The sequence below is a fragment of the Neovison vison genome, chromosome 1, assembly GCF_020171115.1.
Source record: "Neovison vison isolate M4711 chromosome 1, ASM_NN_V1, whole genome shotgun sequence".
Classification (NCBI taxonomy): Eukaryota; Metazoa; Chordata; class Mammalia; order Carnivora; family Mustelidae; genus Neogale; species Neogale vison.
The window spans coordinates 222,348,358-222,370,903 of record NC_058091.1 but is presented as its reverse complement, the minus strand read 5'-3'; the positions used below and the strand labels follow the sequence as shown (position 1 = coordinate 222,370,903).

General features: G+C 40.5%; 1 protein-coding gene across 1 annotated transcript in view; it reads left to right on the top strand.

Annotated features, from left to right (window-relative positions):
- NLN (neurolysin) overlaps positions 1 to 22,546 on the top strand; it is a 97,473-nt gene that overhangs the window by 58,387 nt on the left and 16,540 nt on the right. Inside the window, exons 5-9 of the mRNA XM_044267991.1 lie at positions 488 to 590; positions 1,195 to 1,355; positions 7,127 to 7,262; positions 8,187 to 8,553; positions 13,069 to 13,270. Of these exons, the coding sequence (XP_044123926.1) occupies positions 488 to 590; positions 1,195 to 1,355; positions 7,127 to 7,262; positions 8,187 to 8,553; positions 13,069 to 13,270 (969 nt within the window). The remainder of the gene's footprint in view (positions 1 to 487; positions 591 to 1,194; positions 1,356 to 7,126; positions 7,263 to 8,186; positions 8,554 to 13,068; positions 13,271 to 22,546) is intronic.

Here is a 22,546-nt window from a genome sequence, read left to right as displayed (position 1 = left end):
ACCAGCTGAGCCACCCAGGTGCCCAGTTTATGACTAATTTCTTTTTTTTTTTTTTTCTTTTTTTTTAAGATTTTATTTATTTGACAGAGAGAGGTCACAAGTAGGCAGAGAGGCAGGCAGAGAGAGAGGAGGAAGCAGGCTCCCCGCCGAGCAGAGAGCCCGATGCGGGACCCGATCCCAGGACCCCGAGATCACGACCTGAGCCGAAGGCAGCGGCTCAACCACTGAGCCACCCAGGCGCCCCATGACTAATTTCTAACACATCCCTGGGATTGCCTTTTTGTACATGTTGCATAAAGATCCTCATGGACACAGCGTAGAAGACTGCAGGAAACTTTTATGATACACATCTTTAAAAAACATACTTTCTGAGGGTTGGCCATAGAAACCAATCTTCATATAAAAGTGAAACTTCTATTTGACTCATAGCATTAAAATGAAGATTTCATTTTATTGCTAATATTCTATATTTGTATCTTCTGTTCAGGAAATCAAAGCCATGAAGAAAAGAATGAGTGAGCTATGTATTGACTTCAACAAAAACCTCAATGAGGATGATACCTTCCTTGTATTTTCCAAGGCTGAACTTGGTAAAATTCTGAGTTTTTCCTGGTTAAATAATATAAGTTAGGAAAAGAATGTTACCTCACAGTTTGCCAGATCAAAGTTGAAAGAAGTCTTTAAAAAAATGACCCTATACCTTCTACAGAACCCATTACCACTTCTACAAAAAAGACAGCTGAACCATGCCTAGGTTGTATACTAATAAAAATGTGTAAACTACTTCTAGAGACATTTCAAAGGAGATTGCATAATATTTCTTGGTAACTTATGCCTTCAGTACCTTGAAATTTTTTGCCTTATAATATTGTGCATTGTAACTTACACTAGTCTCTTCTTAACCTGTTCTGGATCTTTCTTGGCTTAGTTTTGCCTGTTCTCCATCAAAACACCATCTGCACAAGTGCACTGAAGCCTATTCACATTTTGAATTACCATCTCCTAAGCCACCTGTCCTCTAATCACCACCCCCATTCCAGGAACGTCAAATGATATTGTAAGGATTGTCATTATTTTACTTGAATTTCAATTACTCCACAGAATTCCTAGAGCTTCTTAAAGGCACTATGCCAATGCTAAATAAACTAATAATGAGTGGAAAAAATTGATGTATGAAAAAATGATTTTTTGCAGGTGCTCTTCCTGATGATTTCATTGACAGTTTAGAAAAGACAGATGATGACAAGTATAAAATTACCTTAAAATATCCACACTATTTTCCTGTCATGAAGAAATGTTGTATCCCTGAAACTAGAAGGAAGATGGAAATGGCTTTTAATACGAGGTGCAAAGAGGTACTCTGAATGTTTGTCTTTTTTTTGTTGTTGTTTTCATGGAGATTTTTAAGAAAAGGGTTTGCGTTGTTTACTAGTGTTAAAGTCAGCTCAGAGACCAACATGCCTATTTGAGTATTATGCCTCCTGATTCCTAAAGGCTGCTAGCGCTTCCCTGGCTTACTGGGAACCTTGGTGCAGACACAGCCTAAGCAGTTCTAATTAAAATAGAATGGGTTAAATAAACTAAAAGTTGTATTCTTTTATGAAATCAACAGTCCAGGGCTGGTGGAGTACCTCCCAGTCCTCAGCAGGTGACTTCCAAGGCTATCCCAGCTATCACCGTTTCCCAGCCTGTTTGGAAGAGGGAAAGTGGAAGACAGAGACAGCACCTTTAAGAAGACCTGGAAATAACATACATCAAGTCCATTCACCTCCTATTGACTCAGATTCCATCAGCTAGACATATATCTAGCTGCAGGGGAATCTGGGAAATGGAGTCTGGGGGGATTCTGTTACCAAAAGGTAAAAAGGAATAATTAGAAACACATTCTCAGAGTCAGCTAGACATCTCCATCACAGTTTGCCTCTCTGGCTCTCTGGATCACTGTGAGTGCCTGTGTGAACCCATTCACTATATGCCAGATTATAACCAGTTATGGCCATAAGCTCAAAGACCATGATGTCAGGACCCCTCCCCACTTGCAGCTTCCTCATGATCTAGCAGCCTATGAAAGAGAGGGCATGTGGTCTGTTCTGTTCATCCCCAGAACACACAGCCACTGGTAGACTAGGAACGCAGTAACCACACTAAAAACCCCTATAAGGACAAGGAAAGAATGGGAAACATACAGCAGGCGCATACCAATTTTCAAAAACTGTTTGGCAGGAATTGTGAGGATTCCTTGCTCTGATGAAGTTCCTGGGATAGCTCATTAAAGTGATTTGGTGTTTTTTTTCTAGCAGAAATTTATGTAGCCATTGTACTACTGATCCCTGGTCTTGCCTGCCAAGAATTCTTTCTTATCTGTTACCCTTCACAACCGTATCCTGGGCAGCTGCTAGTAAAGATTCCTGCTGATGCTGGTTTGAAGCCTGAGGATTGCTTTAGGTATCAAATAACCACAAGCTTTTGTAGGTAAAGCTCATGATGCCTTTGGTAATATATTACCTTCAAAAACTTAGTAGGTATCTTGTCTGTTTATGTCCAGATACATGTTAAAATAACTCTACCCAAATAATTTTTTGGTCATTTGTTGTTTTTTTAAGATTTTATTTATTTATTTGGCAGAAAGAGAACACAAGTAGGCAGAGAGGCAGGCAGAGAGAGAGAGGAGGAAGCAGGCTCCCTGCCAAGCAGAGGGCCCGATGTAGGACTCAATCCCAGGACCCTGAGATCATGACCTGAGCTGAAGGCAGAGGTTTAACCCACTGAGCCACCCAGGTGCCTGGTCAGTTGTTCTTAAACCTACTGGATCTTTTTACATTGACTCATAAACCCTGTCCATCTTGCTTTTCCTCGATTTAACAGAATCTGCTTTGGGGCCTTCTGAAACAGTGGGCTTGAAGGCAGCATTCTTTAATCTCTGCAGTTCAGTAACTCTGAGTGACAGTCTTTTCTCCTGATATTTGAAGGACAGAGCAATTGGCTCTGCCAGCCATCTCAAGTCCTAGATTGTAAGCCACAGCCAGAACCTCTGGTCGTAGAAGTCTTTTCCTTCCATCTTTGCAAATAGAATGGTCTCAGTTGAGTTCATCTCTCTCATGTAATCTTTCTAAAAGTCCAAATAGCAACAAACATGCACCAACATTAGTTCTTCCCTAGCAGTTCCCCCAGAGCAAAGTCTCAGTAGGTAATTGTTCTGCCTTCCAAGTTATGACGTGAAATCATTTTAACAAATGTTACCCATGGTATACTGAGGATTGCCAGCTTCCCAGCCAGCAATGTCTCTGTCCTCACCTTCTCTTTGTATACATCTTTCCTTTTTCTTAGAGCAGTACCTTATTCCTAATATCAGCCTCTGTGTGTGTAAGAGTACAGGTTAAGCAGCTACACAAAAGCCAACCAAAAGCCCAGTGACTCAAATAAGATAAAAGCGGTTTCTCTTCAGAAAGGATTAGTGGTTGGCAGAGGCTGGGACCACTGGGGAATTACTGTTTGATGGTTGCCAAGTTTCCGTTTGGGGTGTTGGAAAAGTTTTGGAAACAGTGGTAGTGGTTGCACAACAGTGTGAACCGAGTGCAATTAGTGCCACTGAGTTATGCACTTAAAAATGGCTAAAATGGGAGTTCCGGCAAGAGTGGGAAGGAGAGTGGACCCCAGAGAGCCCTGAGCAGCCCCACCCCCATGGCCTAGTTACCACCACACCCAGGAGGAGGCACAGCTGCCCTAGCTGGCCCAGTCCCCATCACTGTCACCAGGAGGAGCAGCAAGTTGGGGGAGGTTACCAGCCCCTGCCCACCCTCTGCTCTTCAAACACCAGGCACAGTAGCCTGGGGCCATCGCCTCCACGGTGGCCATGGGCAACAGCAAAGTCATTACAGCAAAGGTTCCGGAAACAGTAAAGTGGTTCTGTCAACAGGAATGAGACCAAGGAAGGTATGTCTGTATACCAGACTGTCATAAAAAAGTAACCCCGGGAAGTACCTGTGCAGAAGAAGGCCAGCCCACCTGCAGGCCCCAGTTCCCACCTGACCGCACCTGACCATCGGCAGCGACCACTCCTCCAGCCCTCCCGTGCAGGGATAAGCCCTGGAGGGCGCCGACAAGCAGGGTTCAGGAGAGCAAGGCAGGCCAGGGAGATGATTCTGCAGGGGTCCTCCTTGGCAGAGACCATCTACCATCTGAAGAGGACGCTTTGAAGAAAGTAAGGAAAATTAAAATGAGAACCAATGTCAGAAGCACCTCAAGATCCCTGCCAATTTCACCTCAATGACCCATGCAGATGTCCAGAAAACCCCAAACCATGAGATTTCACAGAAACAAAAACAGCCAATTTAAGCTGAGAGTTGGTTGGCTTACAAGCCTCACAGGGCAAGGCTAAGAAAATGTGGGCTTATCGTCACTGACATCATTTGGTTTGGTCATCCAACAAGAGGAGGTAAATAAGAAATTCCAGGAATAAAAAATGAGCAAAAGTGGCGATTCACAGACCTGTACCCGTGGGGATAAAAATACACTATATGTTTATTTAAAAAAATTTTTAAAATAAGAAATTAAAAAAAAAAAAAAAGAGCAAAAGAATGTAGCCAAAGACCTTAACTGCTTGCATTGTACCCATTAAACAAATAACCAGAATTTCTAATCTGCGTGATCTATGTACCATGGGGTTTCTATTTTTACCCAAAAATGCCCCTTTTTGGTAATGATAAATGTATTTAGTTTGGGTTTTGTTTTGTTTTGTTTTAAGCCTGATTTTTCTCAACCCATCATGAAAGGTTTTTTAAATTGTTTCATAACTGGCCAAGTTGAGATTTTAAGGACCTCATTTTTAATTTGTAATAAAAATTTACAACTTGTGGGGCACCTGGGTGTCTCAGTGGGTTAAGGCCTCTGCCTTCGGCTCAGGTCATGATCTCAGGGTCTTGGGATTGAACCCCACATCGGGCTCTCTGCTCGGCAGGGAGTCTGCTTCCGCCTCTCTCTCTTTCTCTCTCTCTACCTGCCTCTCTGCTTACTTGTGATCTCTGTCTGTCAAATAAATAAATAATCTTTTTTTTTAATTTTTTTTCCAATTTATTTATTTTCAGAAAATCATTCAATAATCTTTTTTAAAAAAAGTTTACGACTTGATTTTTTTTTCAAAAAGTTAGACGGCACACACCTGTTAACAAAATTCTTGAACAATTTTTTAAATGGTTAAAGTGGCATTTTTGTTGTGGTTATTCTATATGTTTTACCACAGTTTTTGAAGAAAGGTTTATTTCTCTTGCAACTAACAGTACGGAGGTGAGTGATCCAGAGCTGGGGAAGTTAGCACTGCCATCCTCGGTATTACGGCCTCTGAAGTCACTGTTGTCATGTGCTGGTCGCAGCTGGCAAGACAAGTATTTATACAGAGATGACTCAAGAATTTTACTCATCACCTCTTTGAGAGTCCCTTGTCCCATTGTAGATCATGTGGCCACAAATAGTTTTAAGGAAGGCTAGGGACGGTGGTCACAGTATCCTGTGTCCAGTAAAAACTCAGAAAATCCTTTTACTAAAAGAAAGAATTGTTGGGGGGGGGGAGTAGGAGAGAGATTTCAAGAAAATTGACAGTCGATAGTGAGCTCTAGGAAATGGTGGAGCCTATATGAACCTGGGTAGCCTGATCTTGACATGTGATCATCCTTAGAAACATGTCTATAAATATGATTTTATCCTTGAGGGGTAATTTTTCTTTGACTTCAACATTTATTAGTCTCTAGGAGATTACTTTTCCTTTCATTGTTAAAAAAATAAAGCAATATCATTGCTTGTTTTCTTAATACATACATAAAAAAATTTTTTTTGTAATGACTTGAGATAAATCTCTGCAACATCCGTACGTGCAAAGGGTTCCGTGGCATTAAGTACATTCACATTGCTGTGCAAATATCACCACCATGTGTCTTCAGGGTTTTTGGTCTTCTCTAGCTGAAGCTGTACCCATTAAATGCTAACTCCCAACCTTGCTCCCCACCTCCCGACCCCTGGCATCCACTGTTTTCCTTTCTGGCTCTATGAATTTAACTCCTAGGAACCTCATGTAAGTTGGAATCATACAATATTTATGCTTTTATGACTGACTGACTTTACTTAGCTTAATACCTTCAAGTTATGGTTTAGCATGTATGAAAATCTCTTTCCTTTTTAAGACTGAATAATATTACATTGTATGTCTATACCACATTTTCTTATTTCTTTTTTAAAGATTTTATTTATTTATTTCTATGAGAGAGAGAAAGAGAGAGCGAGCATGAGAAGGGGGAGGGTCAGAGGGAAAAGCAGACTCCCTGCCTAACAGGGAACCTGATGTGGGACTCGATCTTAGGACTCCAGGATCATGACCTGAGCCAAAGGCATTCGCTTAACCAACTGAGCCACCTAGATGCCCCTATACCACATTTTCTTTATGCATTCATCCACTAATGGACATTTGGGCTACTTGGCTGTTATTCACATGATGGTGTAGTGAACACAGGTGTACAGATATCTCTTTGAGTTCCTGTGGAACACACATCCACAAGTGGAACTGCTAGATCAGGTGGTAATTATGGGTTTAATTTTTTTAAGGACTTGCAATACTGTTTTCCACAGCAGCTACACTTGTTACATTTGCATCAGCAGTATACAAAATCTCCAAATTCTTCACATCCTCATTAACACTATTTTCTATTTTCTAATGTTCATATAATAGCCGTACTAATGGGTGTTAAATTAAAGTGGCAAACTTGTGTTTATATGTATTTATAAGTACCAAAAACAAATTTAAAATATTTGTTTTAGTCTTGTCAATGGAATTAAATGTGGAATCCCTGTAGTCCTTAAGATTACTTTTTCACTTCAAGTTTCTAATACCTACAATTTTATTAAGACTTCATAGCAATCTCCTGAGGCTTAAAAAGTCAGTGATTTCAGAAGTAAAATTAGATCATGAATTTTTTTTTTTAAGTCTTTAACGGTGAAGTGGAATCATTTATTAGGAGGTTGAGATGGTTTAAAAATAATTGACAATTTTGCCAACCTACAGATATATGTAATAACTTCCTTTTAATGCTTTGGATCCAATTAATGATTAGTCTGTGTTTTTGTTGTTGTTTATTACTAGGAAAACACCATAATTCTGCAGCAGCTACTTCCTCTGCGGGCCAAAGTAGCCAGACTCCTTGGCTATAGCACACATGCTGACTTTGTCCTTGAAATGAACACTGCGAAGAGTACAAGCCATGTAACAGCCTTTCTAGGTGGGGTCTTTTTTAAAATCAGTTGTATATTTCCATTTTTCTTTTTCTTTGACTGTTTCACTGTATTTACCTAAATGCATATGCTCTTGTTATGTATTTGTGCTTCATAGTTTGTCACAAATGTAAGATAAACATGTATTTGGCTCTTTACGGGACCTAGCAGTTTGAGAGGCAACCCCAGAACATGAGGTGAAGGCAATGGCCTGAGAAGCCCTCTAAAGAGAAAGAAGGAAACTTTGGGAAGACACAAAGTGACCTAATTCTGATGAGGCCTGTAAGAGAGTAGGTGAATATAGGCAGTCAAGAGGATAACTCAGATGAGAACATGCCAATTTTAAATTAAAGTAAATTAGGGAGAAAGTGAAATAGTCAAAATTAAGCACAGTATAGAAATTGTGGTATCCATCTAGAAGTGGAATTGCTGTATCCAAATAGACTTTCTTTATAGAGGATTAGTGATAAAACCCATGGCTGTTAAAGGCATTGAGCAATTTGTAGTAATAGTGATCACAGGTTGCATCTGATTTATTTTCCCTGGCTTTTTGAGGAGCCTCATCTCATTGAAGAATAATCATGTACATGAGATGGTTTCACTGTTGTTATGTTTCCTGAATTACAACATTCCAGAGTCCAAGTTCTCTGAGATAAACTTGAGCTTTGTTGATGGTGGGAGGAAGCTGTGGCTTGGTTTGGCTGGTGCTGAAAAAAATGGGAGGGCAAGGAGCCATGAAATTAATTACCGGGAAGAAAACAGCAGTGCTGTCATAATCGCGCCAGCTCTCTTTCCCTCCCTCCTTTCTTCCACCCTTCCTTCCCCCCAGTTATCTACACCCAGTACTATAAAGGAGAAAGACATTGGTATATGTATGAATGTGCTTGCTCCCCAAAGCAATAAATTACTGACTTTCCCCACTTCCCTCACAGATGACTTAAGCCAGAAATTAAAACCACTGGGTGAGGCAGAGCGAGAATTTATTTTGAATTTGAAGAAAAAGGAATGTGAAGAGAGAGGTTTTGAATATGATGGGAAAATCAATGCCTGGGATCTATATTACTACATGACTCAGACAGAAGAACTCAAGTACTCCATAGATCAAGAGATCCTCAAGGAATATTTCCCAATTGAAGTGGTCACTGAAGGCTTGCTGAACATCTACCAGGAGTTGCTAGGTCTTTCATTTGAGCAAGTGGCAGATGCTCATGTATGGAATAAAAGTGTGACACTTTACACCGTGAAGGATAAAGCCACAGGAGAAGTTTTGGGACAGTTCTACTTGGACCTCTATCCAAGGTACTGAGAATCACATTGTTAGAAGGGACCCTAGGGATTGAATTCCTACCCAGATTAAGACTCTTGTCTTCCAGAGTTTTCTTGTATGGTTCGTGGAGTTCTATGGGAGTAAAGATGTGGGCTCTGAAGTCAGAGTGTCTGGCTCTGTCACTTACTAGGCAACTTAATGTTCCTATGCCTCCATTTCTTTATCTACATTATAGTTTTGATCAAACAGGAATATTAATTCTACCTGCTTCGTAGGATTGTAAGAATAAAACGGTTGGTTAATTATGTACAAGACATTAACTGGAAGACTACCCTGCATATAGAATTGCTTAATAAATGTTTGCAGCCATCATCATCATCATCATCTAGTTTGTGCACTGCACTTACTTAATTTAAAATTGGCTTCCAAAATATTTATTGTTCAGGTAATCTCTCTGCCTGTACTCTTCAGTCTCTGGCTGCTTCCCTTAGTCCAGCTGAGAGACAGCACAATACAGCAGGAATAGCAAAATCTTTGTAGTTATTCAAATTGAGTTGGGATGCTTAGGTGTTTTAACTTGAGACTCTGTTTCCTCGTCTGTAGTGTGGGAGTGGTGATCCCTTTACAGGATTGTTTCGTGCATTAGGCTATACATGCATATCACCCTGGCTAGGTAGTCAGTCACTGGGAAGAATCAAGAAAACATTGTTGTCTCTGACACGTGTGGTAACTATGGGCTCTATAGGGCTCCATCAGCTGCGAAAGGATTTGGATCACTTCCTCTCTAGGCTGCTTTCTACAACAAAGCCAACCTGTTACAATTACCAATTCATAGGCCGCAGTAAATCCCCGTGACACCCCCTCCCACTTTAGTGGCACAAACAAGTTTTTAACCCAAAGACTGGGTGACTTTGGGTGGCTACTGGGAAGGAGGCTGGATAACTGCATCATCCACACAGTGGACAGTGGAGCCTTATCCCAGTGTTTTATGGACTTACTTTCACTTTCAAAATGGTCTAAAAATAAGCCCTTGTCATGTAGATGGGTCTCTCTTTTTTTTTTTTTTTTTTTTAAGATTCTATGTATTTATTTGACAGAGAAATCACAAGTAGATGGAGAGGCAGGCAGAGAGAGAGAGGGAAGCAGGCTCCCTGCTGAGCAGAGAGAACGATGCGGGACTTGATCCCAGGACCCTGAGATCATGACCTGAGCCGAAGGCAGCGGCTTAACCCACTGAGCCACCCAGGCGCCCCTAAATGGGTCTCTTTTTAGTAAGAGTGTTAGCATGCAGTTTTAAGCCAGAAATTCTTTCAGGGGAAATCCTTCAGCCCTGGAATCTTTTAGAACTATCCCCAGATTCTACTTCCAGGGTCACAGATAACAGTTCTTACCACCCCAACCTGCTGTCTCCCCACCAACATAGGGTTGCTTTCTTTTGCACTCTGAGATCTGGCCTTTACGAGTAGCTCGGATGGGAATCAAAAGCCCACATCTCTTGTGAAAGTAGTGACCTACTTAATATTCACTTCCTGTCACCTTCCTGTCACTTCCTAAAAGTGAGATGGAGTAACTTGGTTTTTTCTCAGTGACTCAAAAAAGGATATTTGGAGTAGGTTTAAGAAAAACCAATTACTTTTTTTTTTTTAATCACATTTCAGTGTTTATTCATTGAATACTGAAATTCTCAAACAAAACAAAGCCAAGATACTCTGATGATTCCAACATAAGGCTTGATAGGGACATTTTTATTTTTTTTACTTATTATTTTTAAATTTTGTATAAAATTTACTCCTGGGGCATAAGTTTTTGTTTCTTTTGGGGTATCTTTTTCTTCTGTGTGACCTCCTATTCTGGCTTAGGAACAGTCTGATCAATAAGGATCCTCTCAGTGCGGAAGGGAGAGCTCATGTATGGGTTAACCCAACCAGGAGCCCTGTAAGTTCTACGCTGCATCTGGGGGACACTGTTCACCAGAGAATCTACATTTAAACCCTAAGGTACAGCATTACTCTCTCCATTTTTAAACATGTACAGTAAAAATTCAGCACTCTCTTTGGGCCGCCAGCCCTGTGTCCATCCCCACTCTTTGGCCTGGGCACACCTCCCAAGTCTACCGTTATAGCGACAGAATGGCCCATACCCCTTCCACAAAGTGGTATCCTTCAGATACTTGGTGGCTTCTTGGATATGCCTGCCTTTGATGCCCTGGGAAGTTTCACATATGTTCTTAAAGTGTACATGAAAATTTGAAACTCTGATTTGCATGATTTTGTAGGGTTTTCTGGGTCAAGTGACTAGCAGAACCATTTTCAGAAATCACTTCAGGTCACTTAGGGGAAGAATGATAGGGACATTTTTAAAAATCACCATCATTTTATGGACAAAATATGGAAAGGTAAAATGTCAGAATAAAGAAGACTTTAAAATTAAATAAATCAAGTTTTTTCTTAAAGGAAAGATTAAAAACCCCTCAATGCCACTGACTTTTAAATCGGTAGAAAAACCTTGATTTTAAGCTATTCTTAGACTTTAAAAGTTCTCCAACTATCTCAGCCCTTGTCTAACACAGTAGCACCCATATTACTCTGAAATGAAGAATATGCTTTTGGGGGGAAAAACACTTTTTTTTGGCCTTTCTTAATGTACTAAGAAGCACTAAATATAATAGGATTAACATGTCCAGATTACTTTAGTTTTCCCCTATTAAAAAAAAAAGGTTTATAAATCTGTTTACACATTTACAATCAACTATATGAAATTATTGTGGAAAGCCCTGAGTAGCCCATTGAGGCACCAGTTATCACATTCAGTATATTGTTTCTGGTGTACCCATCCACAGCTTCTGTCCCCGCCTCTGTCTGCCTTCCCTTCCTGTGTCCCTGCTCAGTGCTGACTCAGCCTGTTCAGTAGATCTCATTTGTAGGTCTGGCACACACTGTGTTCCTGTCTTTCCTTCAGAAGTAGAGGATTTTTTCTGTTCCCTTGGCCTTGGCAGTGGGTTTTCTCCAATGCTCTTTGCACAACAGCGTTTCTTGCCCTCCCTCAGAGAAGCGAGGCAATGCTTCATTTCTCTGTCAAGACAGCTGCTCCCTCTCCGGGCCTGCATCAGGACTGATGCTCCAGCAGGGCATCAGCCTGCTGCCCTCTTTGTGTGCAGCTTCAGCGAGGTTCAGGGAGGAGACCCTGCACAAGGAGGCAGAACATCCTTATCTATAGTGCCCAGGGACTCCCCGATTTCGCTGGTCCACCATGGCCTTTAACAATTTGTTAAAAGACTTTTCCTACTGGCTTCTGTAGTATTTGCCCCGGGCTAAAAAACATGCTTGTGGGGCGCCTGGGTGGCTCAGTGGGTTAAAGCCTCTGCCTTCAGCTCGGGTCATGATCCCAAGGTCCTGGGATCGAGCCCCACATCGGGCTCTCTGCTCAGCAGGGAGCCTGCTTCCCTTCCTTTCTCTCTCTGCCTACTTGTGATCTCTGTCTGTCAAATAAAATAAATCTTTAAAAAAACAAACACACACACACACACTTGCTTCCTTGCTTCTTCTTCCCTTGGTGACATCAGTCTTAGACTATAAGTTACTTGATTGCCTTCCCATTAGTGATGAATTCAAGAAAAGTGGTGATTTGGAGATTGTGTAGCATATTGTTGTTGTATGGGTAGGAGCATTGTCCCTTTTAGCTTTGTACCTCATCATAGGAAGCTGAAAAAAGCTGGTTGTTTTGTTTTGTTTTGTTTTTAACTTGAATAGCAACAGCAGGGAAAGCAGATCAATAAGGAGTCACCGAGAAAGACAGTGTAAACAAAGGTGTATATCAATCAAAACCTATCAAAGTAAAATGTCCTGCCCCAAACCTGAATGTACTACTAATCCTCTGAGGGGGGGGAAAAAAAAAAAAGATGGAAACCTACTTCTAGAATAAAATCCAATTGCACATACCTTTTTGAGAGACCATCATTGTTTAAAAATAGACAACTTTATAGTGTAATTTTTGTTTTTCCCATGCTAACTAAAAGCATTGTGTTTCAAAAAGGCCTGACTAGTTTATAAGAGGAGCACATTTAATTGTGAACATTGATTCTTCCTTCCTTGAATAAAGGGAACAACCTTATTGTCTAGTATTTGGCTTTTATCAATTCTGATTTTCAGAAAAATCTGTTTAGTAAACCAAACTATATCTTTTATTTCAAGTTTGCTTTAATACAATGTAGTATTTAGTGACACCATCTTTGAAAAAGGAATGTAAGATCCCATCAAAGTAAACATTGGGCTCTACAATGGGTGTGATGTATATTCTTCATTCTTACATTACAGTTTTTCCACAGAAGAAACCTTGGAGATAAAACTCGTGTGCAGTGATAGTGGGGTTTTGTCTGCACAGTTTTAGCTTGTCCATTTTAATATAATGACCTACTTTCTCAAGGGTGGATTACGTGATTCAAAGCATCTTCTGGTATCAAATAAGGCTTCGTAATTGAGAGAGGACACAGCAGTGTTGTTGCTACAGAAGAATGTTCCTGTCTCACCAGTGATGCTTCTGGTTCCCAGGGAAGGAAAGTACAACCACGCAGCCTGCTTTGGTCTCCAGCCTGGCTGCCTCCTCCCTGATGGGAGCCGAATGATGTCTGTGGCCGCCCTCGTGGTGAACTTCTCGCAGCCAACAGCAGGCCGGCCCTCTCTCCTGAGGCACGATGAGGTGCGGACCTACTTCCATGAATTTGGTCATGTCATGCATCAGATTTGTGCACAGGTGAGTGATTTTTTCCTTTTTTTTTTTAAATCTTAAACCTACCAGTTGTTTTCCCGGCTTTTTATTTTTTCTACTGCTTTTCGGTTCCTCCCCTTCACGTTTTTTCAGAAGCTGAACATGCTCAAGAATCTCATAAGCGGGGCGCCTGGGTGGCTCAGTGGGTTAAGCGTCTGCCTTCAGCTCAGGTCAGGATCCCAGGGTCCTAGAATCTCATAGGCCTTCTGTAAAAACAAAATTTTTCTTACTTCTCTTACATAGCATATTTTTTGCAGAGGTTAATCCCTGATGAAGGGTCTTCATTGAATACCACCCTATGAAGAAAGAAGATTATCACCAAGCCTTATAGATACTCTGCTTTTTTCATTTTATTCTTTTCTTCTCCATAGGAATTTAGTGTAACGTTCACAGATAAACTGTGCTATAATCTCTCTTTTCTGCTTGTTAATGCTTTGTTTAGTTGAGTGGTTTTCAACTCTCTCAGACTCTGCTCCTTTTTTTTCTTTTTCCAAGATTTTATTTATTTATTTGACAGAGAGAGAAATCACAAGTAGGCAGAGAGGCAGGCGGGGGTGGTGGGAGCAGGCTCCCCAATGAGCAGAGAGACCGATGTAAGGCTCCATCCCAGGACCCTGAGATCATGACCTCAGCTGAACTCAGGAGGCTTAACCCACTGAGTCACCCAGGCGCCCCCAAACTCTACTCCTTTTTTAATAATAAATATGTTGAAACACCTCCCATGAGTAGCCTCGAATTAAAATCATAGATAATATAGTATAACCATGTGGAGAATTTGTCCAGAAGGACGTATGTGTGTGCGGTGCATTGCAACTGATTTGTAATGCTGTTCAGTAAACTAGGGCCACACTATTCGAGGATAATCCATATGAGCTTGTTGATATTTGACTGTTATCTGACGTAAGAAAACATTGAGTTAGTAGTTCCATCAAACAGTTTGGAAAACTGATATTAACAGAAATGGAGGAACAGTTTTCCAGATTTGAAATCTCTGTATATCTCTAAAGGCAAACTTTTTAATAAGAAGCTTTTTGTTAGAATAGTTTTTGATTTACGGAAAAGTCGCAAAGATAGTAAAAAAATTGCCCACATACACCCTTCCCCTGTTTCCTCTACTGTTAACATCTAGTATTACTGTAACAGATTTGTCACAACCAAGAAGCCAGTATTGCTGCAGTACTCCTAACTAGACTCAGCACTCCATTTGGATTTTACTCATTTTTCCCTAACCGCCTTTCTCTATACAGAGAATTTTTTTAGTTGATGCAGTGTCCTCGCTGAACATAAAATAAATACCATTTTTATGTTTTCCCAATAGATGCCTGGACATGGCTCCGTAGTAAGACATAATGAAGTCTTCATTAGGATTAACCCTGAATCCAGCAGTGAAAACTACAGACTGATAAATTTGGTTTGTGTTGTCAGCCAAGCCCTAGACTGGTATTGCCAACTGTCTTGGTTCAAGTTGCTGTAGTAGAATATCATAGCCTGGGTGGCTTAGAAGCAGCAGAATTTTATTTCTCAGTCAGTTCTGGAGGTTACAGGTTCAGGATCAAGGTGCTGGCAGTCTTGGTATCTGGTAGGAACCTGCTTTCTGGTTACGAGACAGTGCCTCTATCTATGTGGTTACATAGTGGAAGGGTGGGGGAGCTCCTTAGGATCTTTTTTATAAGGACACTAATCCCATTCATGGAGGCTCTCCCATCATGACCAAATACCTCCCAAAGGCCTCATCTCCTATCATCACATTGGGAAACAGGTTTCAACATATGAATTGGGGGGAACAGAAACATTCTATATTGGTCAATAGCACAAGTGGTGACATGATTTTCCAAAATGTTGAATGTTTCTTGGGAAAGTTACGAGCAAAAAAGCAATCGTGCTTTGATTTACATAGGTGATCCCCATAGTTAAGAGTCCTGGAAATTGGGGCACCCAGATGGTTTGGTCCGTTAAGCGTCTGCCTTCAGCTCATGTTGTGATCCCAGGGTCCTGGGATCGAGCCCCACATCAGGCTCCCTCCTCTGTAGGGAGGCTGCTTCTCCCTCTCCCTCTGCCTGCCTCTCTGCCTACTTATGATGTCTCTGTCTCTCTCCCTCTCTCTCTCTCTAATAAATAAATAAAATTATAAAAAAAAAAAGTAGTGTTGGAAATTAAAACTGGGTACAAAATACTTTACAGAAATCATGTGCAGTGGAGTTAGTTAAAACCCAGGCTCACTTAATTATAGACTTTTTACTTAGGTGAATGTCCAGTAGGACATACGAATGGCATGCAGCATATGGGACAATTTTTTTTGTCCTGACAGGTGCAGTTCATTCCTAGACATGTCCTGGCCTCATGTCCCTGGCCTCCAGAATAGCCCCAATCGTTGTAATAACCAAAAATGTACCCACTCAGTTCCAAAATACTACAGTCACTATTGTTAAAAAAAAAAAAACTGTTTAGTTCTTTCAAACCTTTTATCTTTACATTCTAGTGTTTCCATGTTTTTTTAAACATATAGCCATTTTTGTCCAAGGAAAGGAAATCTTCCAGAACAACCTAAATTTTCTTTCTTATACAGTTTTAGAGTACTTTCACAGCTATAGGGTTCCTGAAATATTTTTAATCTGCATCCATTCTTTGGCCGCTTCCCGTAGTTAGGGTAAGTCTAGTTTTCATCTTTCTAAAATATTTGTATGAGTAATTTAGAAAAGTCAAATACCTTTTTAAATTTCAGACTTTTCGGGATGCCTGGGTGGCTCAGTTTGTTAAGCAGCTGCCTTCAGCCCAGGTCGTGATCCCAAGATCCTGGGATCAAGTCCCACAACTGGCTCCTGGCTCAGCAGAGAGCCTCCTTCTTCCCCCACTCTGCCTGCTGCTCTTCCTGCTTGTGTTCCCCCTCTCTGTATTTTTTTTTTTTTTTAAGATTTTATTTATTTATTTGAGAGAGAGAGAGACAGTGAGAGAGAGCATGAGCGAGGAGAAGGTCAGAGAGCGAAGCAGACTCCCCATGGAGCTGGGAGCCCGATGTGGGACTCGATCCCGGGACTCCAGGATCACGCCCTGAGCCGAAGGCAGTCGTCCAACCAACTGCGCCACCCAGGCGTCCCTCCCCCTCTCTGTTAAATGAATAAATAAAATCTTTTTTAAATAAATAAATAAATTCCAGACTTTGGGAGTATTATTTAGATGATCCAAGATCCAGTTATATATTTGTACACACATAAACTACTGCCTGTTTTTAGAATAGTAGATCTTTTTGGATATGAGGATTGTCTGAAAGTCTGATTTAGGCTGTGGATACCTCTTCTAGGAAAATGTACATACATCTCATATACTCAGAGTTTTACACGGGGCTCCAAAGGACTCACAGATTCCTTGAAGCCCAGACCATAATGAATTCCAAATTAAAGAACTCCCAGGTTAGAGCAGTTTCCTCCTTATTTGTATATAGATGATCAGCTAATGATTTCACAAGAAGGTAACTTGGTGTCTTGATCACACTTATTAAGATAATAGTGATTCTTGGGTAGGGTTTTCAGTGCTCTTACTGTGTGTTCTTGTTTTCAGAACAGTCCTCTTTGAAACTGAGTATCGTATGCTTACCATGTGCTCATAATGTATTTCTCTACCACTCTGTTATTCTCATGATCTTTTATGTTATTTTTGATTCTTTGAGATGGCCATTTAATGCTGGAAAATAATGTTCCTGGTGTTATGTCCTTTTAGAGCTCTTTGACTCATGACTGAAATACATAAACTCTATGAAAAATAATATATACATTAATCAGTATATATACTGATATGCTGGTGACAGTATATATGGAGATGATAGTGTTTGTATATGGTGTCTCTGTCTTGAAACAGGGGGCTATATTCAATTCTTACAGTTTGCCTGACTTCCTCCATGAACACCAGATGTGGCATGTAGTTAAATAGTATGTGGTACAATCCCTTGATTGGTCATCTCCTCCTGAGATTATCTGTGAAAAATATTTTTTGTCTATTCTTTCAAATGTACTGTAATGTTTTAAGAACTTTTAAAGATATAAACATTGAATTACTATGTTGTGCACCTGAAACCAATATAATATTGTATGTCCACTACAGCTCAATTAAATCTTATTTCTTTTTTAAGATTTTATTTATTTATTTGACAGAGAGAGTGAGAGAGCACAAACAGGGGGAGCAGCAGAGGGAGAAGGGAAAAGCAGACTCCTTGCTGAGCAGGGAGCCTGATGTGGGGCTCGATCTTAGGACCCAGAGATCATGACTTGAGCCGAAGGCAGATGCTTAACCATCTGAGCCACCCAGGCACCCATATTTGAAAATTTTAAAAAGGACTTTTAAGTTAATCATATAGGGAACCAATAATCAGTACTTTTGTCTCAAAAGTAGTAGGCACAGAATCACTTTTCTGCAGCTTTATAATAATTTCACAACCTTTTGTATTGACCTAAACTGGGTGGTAGTGAATAAGAAGCTTAATAGCTTCTGTGTTTAGTAATACTTCTAACTTCTCCGAGAAATATAGAGTGAATTAAATATTTGCCATACAGGGGTCCCTAGGTGGCTAGTCAGTTTAAGTGTCTGACTCTTGATTTTGGTCCAGGTGATGATCTAAAGATTGTTTGATTAAGTCCCGCATCAGCCTTTGCACTGGGTGAGGAGCCTGCTTGAGATTCTCTCTCTCTCAAAAAAAAAAGTTCTCCCTCTCCATCTGCCCCTCCCTTCCTCTCTCTCTTTCTCTCGTTTTAAAAAAAAAAATGACATACACATCTACTAGATTGATTTTAAGATATAGCAGCTCAGTGTCTGGGTTCCCCACTTTGGCATTGTGCAAGTGTGATGACCAGAAGAGCTCGTTGGAGCTTGTCATAGCAGTATTTAAATGTGGCTGCCGGAACATCCAGTTTTCAAACATGTAGGTGCACTAGTTCAATACGTCTACTATTTCAACATTCAGGAGATGAGTTTCACTTATATTTTCTTGTGTTAATACTATGGGGCATATAATTTTGAAGATAGCAATCAAAAGGTAGCATCTCTAGATTCTGTTCCTGTTTCTTGACTTTACTGTGGTTTGAGCTCTCAGTAATCACTGGCCTTTTGAACTTTGCTAGAAAAGAATAGTAATGCTTTTTAAAAACTTCCATAATGATGTCTGAGTCAGTGTGCACATTAGGAGTAGTGAGTTGTGGACTATTACAGATCATTATTTTAAAGATCATTATTTTGAAGTGCTCCTGGTGGCACAGTTGGTTAGCATCCAACTCTTGGTTTCAGCTCAGATAGCGATCTCATGGTTGTGAGATCAAACCCCGCATGGGCCTCTGCTCACAATGGAGTCTGCTTGAGATTCCCTCCCACACTCCTGCATGTGTGTGCGCTGTCTCTCGCCATCAAAAAAATAAATAAATAAATAAACAAACAAAAATAAAAATAATAATAAGAGAAAATAAAGAAGTCTTAAAGCAACACAGAATCACAATAAAGCCTTACTATTTACAAGTGAAAAGGATAGAAAGGCAGAAAAACTTCAAATTATGTAATTCCAGATAATGTCAAAAGACTAATTGCTTTTGACAATTAGTCTTTTAAAAGACTAACTGGTCAAAAGACTAATAGCTTCTTGTCTTGTAAATAAACCCAGTGGTACAAGGGTCTGGAAGGCACCCTAGGTTTAGGATAAGAACAGTGCGTTAGGGACACCTGGGTAACTCAAGTCAGTTCAACGTCCAACTCTTGGTTTCATCTCTGGTCTTAATCTCTGGGTGGTGGGATCAGTTCCCTATGTGTGGAGCTACACACTTGACAAGGAGTCGGCTTGGGATTCTCACCCTCTGCCCCTCCTGCAGCTTGTAAATACTCTATCCCATAAGTAAGTATTAATTTTTTAAAAACCCACTGTATTAAAAATCATCTATGTACTTGTGGGCCAGACTATGGGACTTTGAGCTAAGTTACTACACTTTCTTGAGCCATCTCATTTTTCTCATTCATAAATGAGGACAACAATTCTCATACCTACTTCCCTGGGTGCCTGCAAGATTTAATAAGGTATGAAAGGTACTTGGGAAAGGATTAAGTGCCATACATATTTGAAGTATTCTTCTAAAAATATTTATACATAACCCTTTGAGGATCAATATATAACACACAAGTCATAGTTTCAGAGGAGGAAAAAGGTTGCCATGAGGCAAGGTACTGTCGCTTCCTGTTTAAAAAATTCACAAATGGGGACGCCTGGGTGGCTCAGTGGGTTAAGCCGCTGCCTTCAGCTCAGGTCACGATCTCAGGGTCCTGGGATCAAGTCCCGCATCAGGCTCTCTGCTCAGCAGGGAGCCTGCTTCCATCCTTCCCTCTCTCTCTCTCTCTCTCTCTCTCTCTCTGCCTGCCTATCTCTCCATCTACTTGTGATCTCTCTCTGTCAAATAAATAAATAAAATCTTTTAAAAAAAAAAATTCACAAATGCCTACCCTCAGCAGAGTTTTGGGGTGAGGATCTGTAGAAGGTGATTAGAAACCATCAGGTTTAGGGGCGCTTGAGTGGCATAGTGGTTAAGCCTCCGACTCTTGGTTTCTGCTTAGGTCATGACCTCAGGGTCTTGACAACAAGCCCTGCCTAGGCTCTTTGCTCATTGGAGAGTCTGCTTGGGATTCTCTCTCTGCCTACCCCTGGCCCCTCCCATTCATGTATACTCTCTCGTGCATGCGCTCTCTGTCTTAAATAAGTCTATTTTTAAAAAGAAAGAAACCATCAGATTTGTGTTTGTTTTTCTGTTTTAACATGTTTATTGCCTATTTGGACATTTGATTCCTAAAGCTAGAGCAGAATGAGCAGTTTTGAATATTATGAATGGTGGGAAATGAGTTGAAAAGAATGTACATTTGTTTGATCTTCAATATTAATACCAAAAAATAGATCCTTGGAGGAAGCCAAGGACAAGCATGATCAGACCAGCCAAGACCATACGTGGGTAGGCAAACTGGGCAGGCCAAGAGGATAATAGCAGCCAAGATTTAGTGAGCCAGACGCTTCAATCAGTGCCTTCCATTCATTAGTTCAGTATTTCCTGAAGTAGATTTACTAACCTACTTCTCTTATTAAACTGTTGTTATTCCTCCCATTTCCATGTAGAGAAGACTGAAACTCAGGAGGGTTGAATGGTTCACCCACGATCTGATGGTCACGCTCTTCACCACCCTATGGCCTATAACCACTTTTGTGCTCTCGGTCTCAGTCTCATGCGCTAGAGACCACACTGTGTCTTGTGGTTGGAATTTGATCATCCAAGTATGTATTCCTGTCAGACAGACATTTTTCTCCTCAGCCTCTTGACTGACATTCCCTCTAAATCAACCACATGTAAGCATATGTGGAATGAATGAATTTATCTTGTTCCACGTTTCCCTCTGTGGAGGGTGACCTTTCTGTTTCAGCCTTCTAGTACAGTAAACACTTATCAACAAGCTTGTTGCCTCTGCTCCCTTTCCCCACCCCTGCATGGTTCTTTGAAATTCCATCATCAGTGTTAGAAGTGATTTCTTTCAGGATCTCTTGTTTGTTATTCTATGCATTTGTGTGTTTATTTCCTTATATGAGCACACATGTACACAAAACTAACGCTTGATGTCAGCTCGGGTCATGATCTCAGAGCCTCAGGCCCTCTTCTGGCCGTGGAGCCTGCTTCAGATTCTCTCTCCCTTTTCTTCTGTCCCTCCCTGCTATCCTACCTTCACCACCACCTCCCCCGACCACTCTCACATGCGAGTTCTCTCTCTCTTTTTAAAAAAAAAAAAAAAAAAGGCAGTATTTAAGACCTCTGCAGATTGTCTTTTAAATTATGGTGGTGATACTGATCTGCCGAACTATGAGGCTGCTGTGAAGATTAATAAGCAAGTTAGCAAAGTGTTCTTCGGTGCTCTTTACTAATATTATTACTTCCATTGATGGGTAGGTGTATATGAAGTTAAAAGTATGAACTTTAACCCTCTATTTGTGGCAGAGTCTGGGAGACAGTGGCACTTTTCTTTTTTTGATGCTTTGTTACATAAACATCTGAGCATCGCTGGATTTAGGGGTAAATCAGACAAGTCAGGCTATGAAATGACTGCTAGGAAATCAACAGGGGGTCACCTTACACAGCCAGAATCCATTCTCCTGGGGCCTTTTCTTTTTCTAAACACGTTACACTAACCGATTTCAGCAACTGCTTTTTCTTTGAGTTGGGATGTGGAATCATGAATATAAAACTTCCGTTGCAACCCCTAAAAGCATTCGGTCACTTCATTAGAACAATAATCCATTAAGACTTCGGTCTTTATATTACACCAAAAGCTCACATGACTTTTGAGCTCCAGTTTGTATAATTTTGCTCTAGCTCCTGTTGTGTTATCTAAATTGAGAAGTTAATCTCTATAGCATCAAGTGATCTCTTGTAAAAATTTTAAGTATCCTATTGTCTGTTAAAAAGTAATGATGAAAATTCTCATTGTTTTAGACAACTTTCTTCCTCTCAAGAAATTATAACCAAACAGAAATTTGAGTGTACATTGTTTTCTAGGCTTTTATTGTCAGAACATTTCTTGCAGCGTTAATGCTCTAAAACTTCATGAGATATCACCTGCAGAATGATTTGTTAATCAGATTACTTTTGTTTATTTCACAATGCTCTGCTTTATCTGGGATGTATATTAACATCAGTGGTTACTATAGCCTGGAAGCTACTATATATTCAACACATTCAAATTGTTCTTGTGGGAAACTACATAAAGGACTTTTGAGGGTACTTTGGAACCTACAGTTTAAAAAAACGAGGGAGTGGTGTTTGCCGGCTGGTCAACAGTGAGTAATCATTCAGCAGTCATGCTGTTTTGAGTGTCAGACCCCCAGCAGGCTAGTGGATCCTAAGGCCTGTTCAGGGTTTCTTTGTAGACTTACACAGTAGCTGACTGTGGGTTCCTTTCTTTTCAGAATTTAGTTGTTTGCTGGAAATTGAGCTTTTGAATTTCCTAGGTTCTTTGTCCTCCTCATTTGAAAAATATTTAAATGATACTGCTCAAAGGGCACACAGAGAAACAGCATGACTGACTTTCGGGAAATTAGTAAGCAGTAGGGTTATTTTTAGCTTCTACTCCTTGCAAACATTTCCTTTTGTTCTTTAGAAGACATTGTTGATCTGTTCATTCATCACTATGCTCTTTCCCCCCACCACCCGAAGGCTTTGGACAGAATAAGCCCTCTCTTCTCTACTCTGAATGACATAACTGCGT